This window comes from Dermacentor albipictus, chromosome 2, assembly GCF_038994185.2.
Source record: "Dermacentor albipictus isolate Rhodes 1998 colony chromosome 2, USDA_Dalb.pri_finalv2, whole genome shotgun sequence".
Lineage (NCBI taxonomy): Eukaryota > Metazoa > Arthropoda > Arachnida > Ixodida > Ixodidae > Dermacentor > Dermacentor albipictus.
The window spans coordinates 151,662,157-151,679,352 of record NC_091822.1 but is presented as its reverse complement, the minus strand read 5'-3'; the positions used below and the strand labels follow the sequence as shown (position 1 = coordinate 151,679,352).

The following is a 17,196-nucleotide window of genomic DNA, read 5'->3' as shown; positions in this document are numbered from 1 at the left end:
TAAAATCACATCCTGGTGTTTGACCTCTCGAAACAACATGCAGGCTATTAGGGACGCTGTGACACTGTCATGTGTGGCTCCAGGTTAATCTCAGCCACCTGGCATTTCTTCACACATGCCTAGATCTATATACAAAGCAGTTTTTGCATTCAAAATGTAGTCACCATGACCAGGAGTAAAACCCATGACCTTGTTTGCAGCAGCAGAAATCCATAGCACCCTGAGCCACTTTGGTAGGTGTGTACCTTGCCCTGATGAAGACAAACCCAGAACATGAATAGGACAAGTTCTCACACATTTGCCAACATCTGCCTGTGAAAGTAACATCCTGAACTAAAAAAATCTGGGAGAACTTGTCTCACAATAGACAGTTTTAGTATAGCATACGCTATTCCATTGTGTAAGCTAAAAAATAGCGGGTCGTCACTGCACATGCGCTGAACGCTAAATGAAATAGCGGGTATAGCGGGCATACGCAACGCAAACGAGTTAGCGTTAGCGTTTTTGCGGGGTTTGCGGAGTTTGCGGGAAACGTGGTGGCGGTCCCGGCTGCCCGCTTCGAATTGAATTTGGCGTTGCTTTTGTAAAATGCACTTCGTTCGTAGCAAATGACTGTGTAAACGGCTTTCGCTTAATCTCGGGCCGCTTCGACGACAGAGTATTATGGATAACCTCGTGGCGTTTTCGAGATCGCTTCTCGTTTCGAACGAGTCAAAGCCTAACGAAAGAAACGTTCAAGATGCGAGCGCCACCTATTGCTACAGGCGCGAAATAGCCGAAACAACGGCATATGACCTCTGAGATCCGAAGATATCGCCGGCCAACTAAAGTTGTCGAAAACGTGCGCTGCTTAGCGTACGCTATGTTATAGCGTATAGCGTATGCTGTAGTTGCGTACGCTAAACTAAAACTGTCTAATGACTGTCAACATCAATGCTAGTAGCACTCGATCACACTGTATTGCTGAAGGCACCTTTATTTACAATTTTTAGTGGGGGAAAGAAGGCTAAGAATCCTAATCGCGTTAAATGCATCCAACTGCCACAGTGCCACCATGACAGACTACGACGTGTGTACCTTTGAGTGCCACGAAAAAAGAACAGCTTCACCGAATGCGGCCTTCCAACCGCAGCCAGTTTTGTCCCACTCACACTGTGGAATTGGAGTTCAGCATATGTGACTTACAGTGAACTACGATGTGATTACATAGGCATCTATTTCAGGCGTAAAAATATAACTTTCATTGTCAGCAAGAAGAGCTTGCGTCTTCACTTTTATTTGTCGGGACATGCACCTGTTGAGTGCTCGTAGCAAGTCCATAGAGGTTTGAAAGAAAGATACCGATGCCAGTGTGGGTGAAGTAGGCTAAGAATGCCATTGCATCTCTATAATGCTGCTTTTAAAAATGACTCAAAGTCTTTGCTGAGACACATGGCATGACTGACCTCCGTGCCAGCCTGACCTCGGCAATTCAGGCCCCCCACTTTTGTGATTCCTCGGTGCCGAGGGACACGTTTGCACGTGGGGTGCCGAGACCGCCATGAGAGTGTGCAGTATCCATCGTGTTTCTCTGCCGTTTCAGGGTTCGATGCAGCCGGCAGAGAGATTAGTCTACTTTGAAAACAAGAAGATCCGCTACATCTGGGATGACGAGCTCAAAGCATTTGCAAGGTTGAGGGGTTTCGATAAAAATGTGCCGTGTTCTTACTTTCACCAGCAGAAGGGCCTTTCGCTCCAGGAGCAAGTGGTTAGGTAGTGTACAAAAGTTTTGTTCCTGTTCTTGGTGTGATGCTTGTCTCTGATCTTGCCACTTGTGAAACATTCCCTTGGAACTTGGAAAAATCATGTGTCAGTGCATACCATGCCTAATAGAAAACATACCAACAGAGAAATGAAAAAAAAAAAAGCTTTCAAGAAGCAAGAAATAAGATTGTGATGCTGTTGGCTTCCATGCATTCAAAGCAGATGTGTTGGCACAGCAGGGAATTTAAATTGCTATTTGCATGCTATTCGCAGCTTGTTTCGTCTCGTTTTTGGCAGCTACTAAAACACTTTTCTTACAGTTGAACAGTTGAATCGGCATTCTGAAAGTTTGACGCTACCGTTAGTTCTGAATAGGAATTTACTGCGCACAATACTGTTTGCAGGGTGATACTCCCAAGTTTACACCACAAAAGCATTGCTGGCTGCTATGCATGTCAGCATAGTAGGTGTAAGTTCACCTGTTCAATATACAGGACTAATCAGTGCTTCTTGGCAAGCATAGAAAATGATCAAACACTCTGAAACCTTCTTGTATTTCCGGCACAGTCAAGAGAACATTAAACAGCTGAAAGATGGGTGTTAACATTGTTACTACAAATTTACTTGAGTAATGTGCTTCCTTGGAGCTATTGCTGCTGCTGCCGTCTCATCTCATGGATTCCTAATCACATGTAGGCACCTAATTTATTTTTTAGCTTGTCTTGGCACGTATCGCTTGCACTTCATTTCTTACTAGTAAATTGAAGGTTTCACTCTGGCAAGACTTGAGAAGTCTGGCATCACACTTGTCCTCTCTTCTTGTGCCTTTATCCAACTGCTCTTTTCTTTTTCTTTGCTTGCATTCAAACCTGTTATTGCATTTCACCTCCTTTTTTTCATGGCCTTGTTGTCTCTTGAGTGGGAACTGTTTGTATATATGCTATATGTGTCTATAGAGTTTTTAGTGTAATCAGTGGTTAGGACTGACACGATGCAAATAGAAGTTGCACATTTCTATAATTGAATGCATGTAAATGTTTTGTACTGCACCAACCATGTGCATTAATTCTGTACAATGTAGTTGTTTCTATTTCATGTAAAATGTCACACATTTGCGTTATGAAATGGTTATGACCTGTTTCTTTTGGGGGGGAGTGGGTGCGCATATTCTATTTAGGGTGATGTATGCCCCCCCTTTTGAAATCTGTATTCAAATGCTCTAGATGCAAAGCATTGTAAGCCATGTGAACAATTTTTATTGAACTTTTTCAACCATGTTTGCATTCAAGCATGCTTTCCTGCTCAGTGAAAGTGCAGCTTAAATTCCAACACACAGACATAAGCTGAACAGTAGAAATATATTGTAACACTCTTCTGGTATCATTTTATGTACCAAAAGTTATTGATGCTTGAGCCATGCCCAGGAATTGAGAACATTTGAACACTCCACTACCAGGTGGCACCCCCTGAACTCTAACATTGAAAAAAATTCCCTCAGTGATGCAAGCAAGGATATATAGAACCATTCCATGTGCTGTCAATCACTAAGCTGAACTGAGTGCGACGGAACCAGTGCCTGCGTTCACATTATCAGAGAGTTCGATTTCTGTTCTTCAAAAACAGTTGGCCGGTGAAGAAGCAAATAAGCTGAATAACCAGCAAACTTACATCTATTATTTTGCATTGCATTCCATAACAGTGATATGAAAAGAGCAACTTCCAAACAGCTTTTTGGTAATTTTGATACCCGCGGTTACGACGAGTTGAAAGTGGAGTCCTTAAAGTTTGTAAAAGCCTGAAATATTCCAGTGGACAGCATAATTTCCTCACAAGTTGTTTCTAACTCTATGAAATTGCATACTAATTTTGACAGTTTCCATAGGCTCCCATACTTCAAACATTGCGTGCACCTTGGAACTGGTTTTTGGCTACGGAAGTACTACTCATTTGGGATCTGAGGCTAGGCATGTAGGCATCTTCAAATAATGGCCCCTAGGATGTTGTTTGCAGAAAATGGTGCTTTGCCTTAGAAACAGTGCTTGTTTTCACTTGCAGTATCTTGGGCGCACCAGTTGTTGATGTCCCCAATTCCTGGGCTTGTGTGTGTCTTTATGTGAAATGTTTTCTAGCACTGGCTGCTAGTCTTTGATTCTGTAGGCCAGTGCATGGACGATATAGTGTTCGTTATTTTTTTATGTTACATAATTTCATTTCGGTTACCATCTACTGCTTATTTAAATCCCATTTAGAACACGCATAATACAAGTTCATGCTTCTTAATTCCCTGCGCTACATGGCTTACCCTGCATGGCCCGAATCATCTCTTTGCACTGCAACTTCTTTCTCTCTCTCTTTCTCATTATCTCTTGTTCCTCTTGTACACGTTGCCTCCCCCTTTCCCTTCCTGTGGTCTTTTTATGGAGATACTTGCCTGTAGCGATCAAGTGTGTTTTTGCCTTGTTCTCATGTGCCTCTGCCCCTGATTGAAACGATGCTCCTTGACTTTTTCAGACGAGTTCTTTTTGGGGATAATGTAATTAATGTCCAAATACAGTCAGTCTTTCGTATCCTCTTTCAAGAGGTTAGTCTTGAATACCTCACTTCTCTTTGGTTATAGCGCTCTGGTATAACCTTTGAGCAGTAGAAAGCTATTAGTGGCGTTTAGTTAGCTGTAAAGTGTCTGTGATGCATGCTGCCTTGTGCTTTTTCTCGGCCTTGCTTTACTTCTGGTTAGTGTATTCACGTAATCTGCTCTTGAATGATAGGCGTGCAAACTGAAGCAGGCTTGTGCCGCAGTGGTTAAAGTTGCCAGGCCTAAGCATTGTTGCATGCTGTGTAACCGCAGGTAGTGGCTAGACTTTAAACCTGTCTTGCTCTGTTCTTTTACCGGGAGACAAGGCACGATAGCTGCATGTCATGGTTTCGTACCAGCTGTATGGTTGTCACAGATACCGTCTGCAACTTGAACTGTTAAGAGCTGCTAAGTACGAAATCCTATGGGTACGCTTGATTGATGATCGTCTGACTACATCTACAATTTAATATATCGCTCTGTCTCTCTCAGATGCCGTCAGTGCTGTTTGAGAAATTTAAGCTTGCGAAAGGCAAACAGCACTTCGATTCTAGCTTGAGGAATTAAAGACATAAAGAATGCTGCTCGATAAATCTGCCTTTACGTTGAAGTGTTTGTGCAGCAGCTGTTTTATGCTGGCGTGTCTTCATTGTTTGGCTTTGTCCCTTCCCTCCCATCCAGGTTCTTGAGCCTTTCTATGTGTTTCAAGTATTCAGCATAATCATCTGGTTCTCTGATGACTACTACTACTATGCCTCATGCATCATTGTCATGTCTTCGTTGTCTCTAGTCACGGGCGTGTACCAGACAAGGCTGGTAAGTGTGTTGTTTTGGTCAATCCATACCGTGTTGTCTTACTAGCACACAGCAAAGTGACAGACAATGGCTCCTGAGAGGGCACTCTTGAAGCATGAATAATTAATGTGTGCGTGTTTGATATTGAGGCTGAAGCGTTGATAATGAAGCCATATTCTCGTTTAACATTCAGGTTCCTGGTGCTGCCATGAAATAGATGCCTTTAGTGATTCACTCAATTGTGCTAGCCATGTGTTGACAAAAGCCAGCTTATGCATTCATACATTTGTTCGTATACCCAGTTTGTCATTATCTGTTTGAACACTACTGAGTGCACTAAACCTGTTAGTGTAATTATCTGTTTGTGTAAAATCTCTAACTTCTGATAATTCAACCAGAAGTCTGCAGTCTTCAGGTGCTAAATAATGCAAATTGGTTGTATGTTGTTTTTTTTAATATGCCTGCCTTCATCTTTCTTTAATGGCTTCTTATTCTTATTAGGCAGTGTTTGAATCCTTTTTTCATTAGCAAAAGGATGCATTCCTTAATACATATTTATAGTAGTTAATGCTGCATTCGCTTTCTCTTAGTTCTGTATAAGCTACTTACGTACCTGCATTACATTGCTTGTGCGCCGAAGGAAGAAGATTGGGGGGTGAAAGCCGAAGATTGCTCTGCAGCATTGTCCTGTGCAGTGCTTGCATCTGACCATCTATAAGTAAACCCCTATCGTGAATGTAACAGTATGTTCAGAATTAAATCTTTAAAATATTGGCAGGAACATTGAATCAACTTCGAAAACAGTACAAATATGATGTAGTTTGCTCTGATTAGAAAGGAATTCTTTCCATGAGTAGGTATTTCCCTTAGTTTTGAGTGTACCTTTCTTCAATTGCAGTGTCATCATTCAAGGCTTTCACTAATACAATTCATGCTGAAAATTTACATTTCGTGGACACCTTGCAAAAGGAAGAGTGAAAGCTCAAGGTACCAGCCGTGCTATATGCAGGGATTGCTACTTCAGAGGAGGCGATTGAAATGACATGAAGAATACCAGCAAATAATTTAACGAATTTTTAAACGACGAACATGCAAATGAATCAAGCCCAGAAAACAAAAGACGAAAGAATGTTTATTAGTCCTGAATGGCGTAGCTAAAACATGTGGAGGTCTCTTATCTCGCAGAACTACTGACCACCGGAGGGTCAGGCTTAGCGAGGGCTTCAGGGCCGTGTCAGCCGTTGCTTCCCATAATCTGCCACGCATGCTCAGGCCGCAAAAGTGAGCGTTGCACATGCGAGAAAATGCACTGTTGCCCTAAGTCAACGAAAACAGTTTAGTTGTCTCCGGCAGTACCCAGCACTGTTGAAACGCCCGGTCCCGGAGTGATGCAGGAGTCACGGGAGCTCCCGCACTAAGGATGGAATGTACATAAAGGTGTACCACTACCACCTCACTGCAAGAGTATGGCTCCCCGTGACTGACGCGCTGCTAGGGAAAAGTTTCCCCATGACTATGCTGCTTGGCTTGCAGTAACCAATGGGACCACTTGCAAGAGAAAGAGCAGTCTCCGTTGGCTTGGGCCTCCGATTAGTGCAGCTTGGCGTAGTAAATTAGACCATGCACGAACGCTAGGCAGTGCTTTCCGTCTTGGTGTTCGGGAAAGGAGCAACACAAGGTATGCACATGCCATAGGTGCAAGGCACCACAGACAAGCTCAAGTGCGCACGATGCCCAAACAAAGGGACCAGCGGATGAGAGGAAGGATGTGTATAGAACGAGTGATGTCCTGGAGAGGTATCCTTCGCGCTCGCTCTGCCAGTCTTGCCGGTCACACTGTTCCGATTGGCAGTACCACTGTCACAAACTGGTCCGTGGAAAAAGCTACCCCCTACAGCCGTCGTAGGTGGAAAGAGGGATGCTTAGGGGCAGCAGAATAAGTCGAAATGCCCATGCAAAGGCACTGGGTGCACCTGAATCCCCACAAACAGCAGGGCCTTTTGCGCCTTGGAATTCTGATTTCTAGCAGAGCATGCCTACAATGTGTAACTACGTCAGATAGTGGCCTGTGACTGCCAAACTGTTCTTGTTTTAGATCACTTAGATTCCTCTATGTGCATTTTTTTACAGAGTCAAAAAGCTTTGAGTGACACTGTACACGCTATGGATGTGGTCACAGTCAAGCGAAGCAAAGGAGGTGAGTCATAATGTCTGGTCCGTGCCTATTTGTTTGTCATGAAATCTGGAACAAGGAATATCTAGTGTTAGAACTGTGCATAAGGGGAAATTGCAAAATCCGTGCACATCTGTGGGACAGTATTAACTATTGTCTGCATGCTCAAACCATCGTGGTGAGATCAGTGACTACGATGACCTTGCAGGCTCAGTACACGATCGACACATGCACACACACACGCACACACATGATGCAATGCAAAATCAACTCGACATTTGAACGGGGCGTGCTGTTGCCAGTACGTACGGCAGTTTCCAGCATTCATCAATTTCATGCACAAGAATAACTCCCTTGTTGGTCGGGTCAAGCAGGATGCTCGGTTGACCATCTGGCTTTCACGACAGAGGAGGAGAATTGGCAATAATGCATGTGTTCCACATTGTCCTTCATTTTTTGCATTATGTTTAAATTGTTTCGATTAAATTTTATTTGGGATGCTGACTGTCTGTACATGTGAAGTGTAGCTACTGCAATTGCACAAGTTTGGGTGAAAATGGCTTCATTTGTCTACACTTAGTGAAAGCCTTGCATCTGGGAACTTTAAAGGGACAATAACCAAAAAGGACAATAAATCGGTTAGGACTGGTGGCATGTTAATTTAAAACGGTTTTCTTCCCCATCATAGAAAAGAAAAAACAAACATGTTTAGCAGTAGCTGTGAAAATCAAGACTGAATTTCCTAATTTCTAATTTGGAGCTCGAACCAGTGCACAGGATAACACTGTGGTGTTGTTTGTTTCAAAGTATTTTCTCCCATTTGAGACATTTTAGTCTGGGAAAAGTCCTCAAAACTTCCAAAGTTGAGCCTTTGGTTCATATAAGATGTAGTGTGATGTTTCTTTGTCAATAAACAATTAACTATAAATGAAAGCAGACACACTCAACATCTGTGATGCTGAGGAAGTTGGTGCAGGAACTTCGAAGTTACGTTGCCACCTGCCTTTCCTTCTCTAATTTTCGGCTTATCGAGCCTCCACTCACCTTAAGAGCGATCAGCCTTTTCGTTATTCTAAAAATGTTACTTGTTTGTACTAATACCATTTAATGTACATGCAGAAGTGATTGTTCTTTTTTTTTTCTTGACTTGTATATGCAAAATGTGGGGTATCTTGCTGACCATGACCACTTTTGTTAGCATTTGTTGTTTGTGTCCCTTTACTTTTTAAGTAGTAGATGCAAAAGCAATAGCTTTTGTCTTGCCTGACACACGTGCGATATCAGTCATCTTGCTGAATACGACCGCTTGCCTAATTCATATTGTTCTTTTCTTCTTCTTTTTTTCCTATTTTTCTGGGCGGGGGGGCATCAGTCTATGAAAACATCCCATCAGAGCAGTTGGTGCCAGGAGATGTACTTATAGTGCCTCGCAGTGGATGCGTGATGCAGTGTGATGCTGTCCTCACAGCTGGAAACTGCATTGTCAACGAGAGTATGCTCACAGGTGTGCTCTGACCCTTGCAGAGTTTTTAATGCAATTTTTGTGTGCTTCCTGCCTCTTCCGTGACTGAGATTGGAAAGAAAAATGTGTTTCCTTTTTCTTTTTTCAACAGGGTGTTTAAATCTGGGCATATTTCATATTGCTATAAATGTTTATTTTTGTTCCTTCTCTGAGCAATGTCATGGGTCTAGTTGCATTAGTGAGAGTGATTAAAGGCCAGCTGAAACGGAATTTCGCACCACAGAAAAATCCTATTTTCATATAGTGTAGGTACAGAGCATGCAAAATTTAATGTTTTAAATACAAATGGATGCATGCAGGCTAGATAAAATAGGTCCCTTTGATGTCGAAATTGAAAGAAATGCTGCCATTTCCATGCCACGACTTCTGAGATTAGGGGACACCCGCTACGTACTGAAAGTCTCAAAGGTCATGGTGTGGAACTTGTGTCAAGTCTGCTGACCACCAGCTGTATGTGTCATCTGCTGAAGTGCTACTTAAATGCTGTGATATCATAAGAAGCCAACAAACACTGACACCAAGGACAACATAGGGGAAATTACTTGTGCCTAATAAATGAAATAAAGAAACGATAAAGGAATGGAAATTAAAGTGGATGAAAAAACAACTTGCCGCAGGTCCCACCTGCGGCAACCCTTATATATAGCTTTCATTGATTACGAGAAAGCGTTTGATTCTGTCGAAACCTCAGCAGTCATGGAGGCATTGCGGAATCAGGGTGTAGACGAGCCATACGTAAAAATACTGAAAGATATCTATAGCGGTTCCACAGCCACCGTAGTCCTCCATAAAGAAAGCAACAAAATCCCAATAAAGAAAGGCGTCACGCAGGGAGATAGATCTCTCCAATGCTATTCACAGCCTGTTTACAGGAGGTATTCAGAGACCTGGATTGGGAAGAATTAGGGATAAAAGTTAATGGCAAATACCTTAGTAACTTGCGATTCGCTGATGATATTGCCTTGCTTAGTACACTCAGGAGACCAATTGCAATGCATGCTCACTGACCTGGAGAGGCAAAGCAGAAGAGTGGGTCTAAAAATTAATCTGCAGAAAACTAAAGTAATGTTTAACAGTCTCGGAAGAGAACAGCAATTTACAATAGGTAGCGAGGCACTGGAAGTGGTAAGGGAATACATCTACTTAGGGCAGGTAGTGACGGCGGATCCGGATCATGAGACGGAAATAATCAGAAGGATAAGAATGGGCTGGGGTGCGTTTGGCAGGCATTCTCAGATCATGAACAGCAGGTTGCCATTATCCCTCAAGAGAAAAGTGTATAATAGCTGTGTCTTACCAGTACTCACCTACGGGGCAGAAACCTGGAGGCTTACGAAAAGGGTTCTACTCAAATTGAGGACGTTGTAACGAGCTATGGAAAGAAGAATGATAGGTGTAACGTTAAGGGATAAGAAAAGAGCGGATTGGGTGAGGGAACAAACGCGAGTTAATGACATCTTAGTTGAAATCAAGAAAAAGAAATGAGCATGGGCAGGACATGTAATGAGGAGGGAAGATAACCGATGGTCATTAAGGGTTACGGACTGGATCCCAAGGGAAGGGAAGCGTAGCAGGGGGCGGCAGAGAGTTCGGTGGGCGGATGAGATTAAGAAGTTTGCAGGGACGGCATGGCCACAATTAGTACATGACCGGGGTTGTTGGAGAAGTATGGGAGAGGCCTTTGCCCTGCAGTGGGCATAACCAGGCTGATGATGATGATGTTTATGATGATGAAAGACTGCAGGTGATCAAAATTAACCTGGCGGACCTTGCTACAGTGTTGCTCATAGACTGTGTGTTGCTTCAGGGACGTTAAACGTCCACAGTTTGGTTTCATTTTATTAGATGTTGTGCTATGAACTGCAGCACTTAGTGCCTGGTACTTGTCCATTTTGTTGGCACCTCTTTTTCTTTGTTTTTGTTTTTTTAAGTTACAGCGAACACACTTTACCCTTTCGCAGGCGAGAGTGTGCCAGTCGTGAAGACACCACTGCCAAATCCCGGAGCTTCGCAGCCGACACTGGATGTCATGTACCACCCGAAAGAGCACAGTCGTCACACCCTCTTTTGTGGCACCAGAGTCATTCAAACGCGCTACTATGGCACGGAAAATGTAGAGGCCGTTGTTGTTCGCAGTGGTGAGTACACGTTCCTACCATGTTGTACACTCGAATGCTTTTGTAACGCAGTGCTCGAGGCCTCCGAAGTCGTTCGTCATGCAGGTCACATCGTTGTAAAGGTCCCAAGCTCACAACAGAACTGGGAGAGAATTATTCCATCGTTATACAGGTCACTCCATTAGATAGGCGTTCGTTGGAGAGGTGCTCGACTGTATACGTCGGGCTGGTTGTTCCTGTGTGCAGAGCCATGAATTTCGACGCGTTGCATTGATTGTTTTTGCTTAATAATTGTTGCATGGGGCAGACACTGAAAAGAGAACTGAGTTGAGCTACATTACGGGCTGAGAACGCCAGATGAGTGACGTGTGGGAATCTTAGAGGCTTGGCACGTTATAACATGGCAAAAGAAAAGTGACGGGTTGGTGGAAGGGCCACTTTGAATGGCATGCCAGGAAAGTGTGCCATCTGCGCAATTTTTACGTCTGCGCTAGCAGCTGCCCTACCATTGAAGTGACTGCACCCGTGCCAAGAAAAAGCCGTCACACTCATGTCAAAACAATGCCTGCATTATACCACCTTGCGTCACTTGCACGAGAAATTGCGCCCTGTGGACCAGCCTTTAGAAACATGCCTGCCTGAAATCGGGCTGAACTGAGTACTCCTTTCCCTGTTGTTCGTGTTTCTTTTATTTGCACTCTTCATTCTCTAGTCAGCATTTTTATTCTACGCACTCATTAATTTCCTTCAGAGCAGGCAAACTTTGTGTCCATTCTGGTTGCATTTGCCAGCCAGTTCTGTCCTTGTTTCTTTTTTTTTTTCATTCTGTGATCACTCTTGTATGGATGCAAATATACTAACAAAATAAGTAAGGGTGCCTTCTAATTATTGTTGATCTATTGCATTCACTGCCACGTGCTGGTCCTGCTTCAGTTCTCGGCTCACATCTTCCATCATCTCATCCTCTTGCATTTCACTTCGCCAGGCTTTCTTACAGCCAAGGGAGAGCTGGTGCGTTCCATCATGTTCCCCAAGCCTGTTGACTTCAAGTTCAATCGACACATCAAGAAGTTTCTTCTCTTCCTCGCATCCCTGGCTAGCATAGGGGTCATCTATACCATTGTGCTCAAGGTAAGGGAACATCGAGATGGACAACTATATTTATTATTAATTTTTTTTTAATGCTGTCAACGTATACCAAGACAGGACCTGCGGTTACGTTGCTGTCATGCACAAACTTAGCCTATGTTCAAACAATTCAATATGCCGTAGTAATCGGGATAGGAAGGCACAACATGTGAAAATATAAAAACTGTAAATTACATGAGTTAAAAAGAACAAGTTAAAGTATACATTGCCATATTGGCCAGTGAACATAGTTGAGAAAATTTGATTCACTGTAATGCGCCAACTGCAACCAACATGCAGCCAGCGAGATAATCCCAGCCGTTTTCAAATATTTGGAAAATGAGTGCTAAGATAATTTGATAGCAATAACTGCTTACGATAACATAAGTAACAAAAGTTAAATTTTTTTTTAAACTTCGCACGTTTAACAAAGCCTTGTATTTTTCTCATTTTCATTTACTCTACCTTACGAGTTTTTCTATGTGCTGATCGCTGCCGCTGCGTCAAAACATGGCTTTTTACTGTTTTTCTGTGGACAGTGTAACTGCTGAGTTTCTTTTTCTTATTTAATATTAGACAAATGAGTGCTAAGATAATTTGATAGTAATAACGGCTTATGATAAGCATAAGTAACAAAAGTGAAATTTTTTTTTAAACCTTACACGCTTAACAAAGCCTTGAATTTTTCTCATTTTCATTTACTCTATCTTACGAGTTTTTCTATGTGCTGATCACTTCTAATTAACTTTTATTGGTTTTATATTACGGTGCTTTACAGTGCACAAACTTATAGTGCACTGGGAACTGTGAAAGTTCACACAAATCTTGGTGGCGCAAACAAAGATGCCTTAAAGGGACCCTGAAACGATATTGGCGATTTTCTACAAACGTACTGAGTCGTTAGAGTAGGTTCTTCTGATCATTAATTGATGCATCTAAGTGCTCTGCGTAAAGCGTGTAATTTATTATAAGGTTTTAAAAATACCCATCGCTGCCGATCGCAGCGCACTGCTCGGCGGAATTTTAAGCCGCCCCTACCCATATGATGCAAATAACCCATATTACGTCACATGGGCGAGCTATCTGATTGGCTGACCAGGGTGCGTGGTCGATAATTTTTCCAACTTTATGGTGAACAAATGATGCTCGTAATAGTTGGAATGTTAGTTACTTTGTTTTTGTAAAAAGAAAATAACTTAAAGAGAATACACAAGAATAGTTTTTTAGTACACTTCAGCACTTCCGGCACACAGCAAGTGTCGTCTGCTTGTGTTACAACGTACTCCATTTTGACGAGAGCTCCGCGGTCAGAGTCGGTCTCAGTCTTTTCGCGAGCACTATATTCGACTTTGTTGCCTTGTGGACTGCAAACCTAGCGACCTGCAAACCGCGAGTCCAGTATTAGGGCAAACGCAAGCGCAAGGGGACAGGGTCTGGCCGCTTGACTGTGCCGGGATGAGCCACGAGATGAGCAGAAGGGCAAATGTGAACGGTCTGCACGGTGCAGCCACCTGGTGGCACAGAGCTCAACCATACACAGTAGCAGCAACGAAGTGTATTCTTTGCTGCTGGTGTGTATTTTTCGCAGGAGTGTAATCATCAACACGTTGATTTATAAATGTTTAAAATGCTTTACACTTTGTTAGAGCAATATTAGCGCTTTGTTTGACTGGTTAAGCGCTGCGCCAGCAAGTGTCTGGAACGTGCAGACCGATCAGGTTGCTCACGTACATCTACGCTAAAGTTCCTTCATCAGCTTGAGTTTATGCCTCCAGTCATTTGCCGAAATGACCAGCTTGCCTGTTTTTAGCGGAGTACCGGACACGTTCGGCGCTACGACAGAATGCTCGCAACGCACGCTGCTTCGATAGCTCTCGGTCGACGGCCAAGCGGCTAGCGGAGAGGTCTCGCGCGGGAGGGGGCGTGCTCCTAAACAACCGGAAGTGAGCGATGCGACGTCGCATCGTGACGCTGAACCAGTGAAGGCGGAGCTTAGCGCCGCTCGCTCGGCGAGCGAGTTGAGGAGGAAAAGCATAGCTAGGGAGGAGGGTAACTTCTAATCGCTTGCAGCTCCATTAATACGTTACGCTTCACTTAAATTGTGGTGCGAATGTTCTACTTAAGCTGTACCCTACGCGCCTACAAAATTTGTCCGAACCGTTTCAGGGACCCTTTAAGCATTCAAGAATGCATTTTGGGCACTTAAACATGCCTCTATTCACCCTTCAAAATGCACTGTTCGAGCAATCTAAATAATTGGACAGATATACAATGGTCTGCTTGGTATCTGCTTGTGTTTTCAACTTTCGCTGTCATGTCAACAGTCACTTTGATAAGCTGGTACAAGATATAAGAAAGCCACCACTGCATGAGTGAAACATTGTGAATTAGAACAACTCCTGTTCGTCCCACTTTGTTTTGCTATTCTCAAGGCAGACCTGCAACATTTTGATTTCCATTACCACAAGGAAACACATAGCCTGGGCAAAACAGAAATGCTAGCCGTGTTTCATTGCAGCTGATTTCACTTGTTTCTTTCTTTTCTTTTTTAACTGACATTCAGCCCCCATTGGCTTTTCCTTTCTCTTTTCAAGACATGTGTCTCGCTATTTCTTTCTTGCAGACTCTGCGTGGGGTGCCCGCTTCGAACATCATAGTGCGCAGTTTGGATGTGGTCACCATCGTCATTCCGCCCGCGCTGCCGGCCGCAATGACTATCGGCATCGTGTTCGCCCAGTCGCGGCTGCGACGGGCGCTCATCTACTGCATTTCGCCGCGCTCCATCAACATCTCTGGCTGCATCAACTGCTTCTGCTTTGACAAGACTGGAACGCTTACCGAGGAAGGGCTTGACCTGTGGGGCGTCGTCCCCGCCAGCGGTGGCAGGTGAGCGAACCCTGACGACATGATACTGATGAATTCATTGGCCCAGCATCAGCTGCTGCAGTGACTCAGCTGCTTTGACTCATTTTGTCGTGCGCAAAGCTGCAGCTTTATTCCACCTCATGGTGGCTGCATGTGATCAAGGGGCATTAGTTTTGTGTTAGCTCAGACATTGCTGGGCTAGCACATGGCTTCATTGTCCAGTGTATGACTTCAGTATCCAGTTCCTTGTGGGTACTGAAAGTACCCACAAGGAAGCACAGAACAATTGGATTGGCTTGGCAGTGCACTAGTTGGAAAAACCTACCTCTGTAGAACGGTACTGTATGAAAATTTGGCATCCTGGGATGGTCTTACATTATGGGGTACACCATATCACCGAAGTCACTAATGGAGAAAGTCATTTCAAACACATAGTACATGTGTGCCATTTTCTTAAATAGTGTGTAGTAGTGTTTACAAAATAGTGTCTCACTGGTGAATATATTCTACAGAGAAGCGGTGGATTCGGAGAAGCATCATTACTTGGTCTATCTTATTAATTCAGGGGTATTTTGCAGATTATCTACAGAATGTAGCATAGTCAGTTAACGTAGAGAACTTGCATGGAATTAGTAGCACCAAGTCTTCAAAATGTTCATTTTGTTCTTGCAAACTAATTTCTAACTGCTTTGGACCTTAGCCGAAGATCTTTTCCGTACTTAAATATATTTTAGCGAAGTCTGCAGCTATTCCTAGCAAAATTAGTAGCCAGAAAGACTTGCTTTATCCAGTGCCGTGCATTCGGGAAGCCTGGATCGAAGTTGTCGATCTGCCGAGTATTTTGTAGTGATGGATGGTATTTCATGTTATTTCTCGTACCTTCTTTCTTTTCTTTTTCTTAGATTCCAGGAACACGTGCCCGACCCAAGTAAGCTTCCGCTGGAATCTCTGCTGCTGCAAGGCATGGCCACCTGCCACTCCATCACGGTCATTGACCGGCAGCTCTCGGGTGATCCGCTTGATCTCAAGATGTTCGAGGCCACCAGCTGGGTGCGTCACCCATATTATACAGCTCCATGCCGTTTTGCTTTGTCCATGTTGTTTTGTGTTATCAGGTGGTCTTATAGAATTAGCGCACACATATATGGATGAACTAGTGGTAACATAATGTCACGCATATTTTTTCCGCGGAGCTGTTTATGGCTAGGGTTCCCTACATTCTTGTTGTGCACGTGCAAAAACCATGGGCTAATCCCGGAGATGGTGCAATACAGGGCCGACCCGTGGTGGAGGTGAGGCAGGCTTCAAGCACTCTCCCAAATTGCAAAAAATAAGTTTCCAACTCGTATCAAATATTAAGCTGATACGAACAGATACACTTTGACCCGCGTCGGCCATGTCTACGTTCGCACCGCCCTCTCTTTGCCGGCATTCCAAGTGCTCGTGTATCTGCTTTCCTTTCCTTCCACTCTCCCGTGGTGGCAGTCTCGTTGAAACGCCATGTGTGTCTTGTTTCCTCCGGCTACTCGCAGCGGTGATCCCATCGTTTACGCAAATATATGTAAAAATCAAGCTAAATGAGTTTGTACCTCTGTTCAGAATTCTGTATCACCTTTGTGTCGGGTGCTAAACAGCTGCGCTGGTCGTTCCTTCACAGAGTGGAATGACTTTTTATTTATTTATTTATTTATTGAGTTAGTTAGTTATTTAGTTATTTATTTATTTATTGAAAAGATAGAGACATTTACAAAATGCTGCTGGCTCGTTATTCCTCTATGTTTAATGTTCTCAACTAAAGAGCTGCTAAAGTAATTTTCCTGTTTTTTTTTTTATAACCAAATCAAATATCTGCTCTCATCTGCCATGTCTGGCTATATATTACTATAATCTAGAAAGGACTTGTTTGCAATTATCGGTGTCAAGTCTTCAAAGGAAACAGTGTTGGCTACATACAGATGATGTTTTTTTAACCCTTCAAGGTTTCATCTCTCGAGGTTTTTTTTACCCTTTCAACCCTTCGTGGAGATGGCAACACTTCTCATCGACTAGTGGTGTTGAATACAGGCGAAATATTAAGCATAAGATCTGCGCTGTACGTGTACGAATAAACCCCTCAAAGGTCGAATGGCATTAGTATAGTATTACCAAGAATGCCGTTGTGTATTTGAATTTTTGTCAGTGAAGACGAGAGGTTTCACTACAGGTGTAGATAGGTTCACATAGGCAGGACCAATTGGGTTAAGAACTCATTGGATTAACCGGTACCATGTGGTGCTATTAC

The 17,196-nt window shown here is 43.4% G+C and overlaps 1 protein-coding gene and 1 pseudogene across 3 annotated transcripts in view; one reads left to right on the top strand and one right to left on the bottom strand.

The window, feature by feature from the left end:
• The window catches only part of LOC135899852 (polyamine-transporting ATPase 13A3-like), a 165,075-nt gene that overhangs the window by 117,743 nt on the left and 30,136 nt on the right, over positions 1-17,196 (top strand). For all 3 annotated transcript variants that reach the window (XM_065429240.1, XM_065429239.2, XM_065429241.1), the window contains exons 6-14: positions 1,583-1,752; positions 4,255-4,324; positions 4,997-5,131; positions 7,241-7,307; positions 8,656-8,787; positions 10,767-10,943; positions 11,908-12,053; positions 14,674-14,936; positions 15,818-15,965. In XM_065429240.1, the coding sequence (XP_065285312.1) occupies positions 1,583-1,752; positions 4,255-4,324; positions 4,997-5,131; positions 7,241-7,307; positions 8,656-8,787; positions 10,767-10,943; positions 11,908-12,053; positions 14,674-14,936; positions 15,818-15,965 (1,308 nt within the window). The remainder of the gene's footprint in view (positions 1-1,582; positions 1,753-4,254; positions 4,325-4,996; positions 5,132-7,240; positions 7,308-8,655; positions 8,788-10,766; positions 10,944-11,907; positions 12,054-14,673; positions 14,937-15,817; positions 15,966-17,196) is intronic.
• On the bottom strand, positions 16,154-16,313 carry LOC135899918 (U2 spliceosomal RNA; annotated as a pseudogene).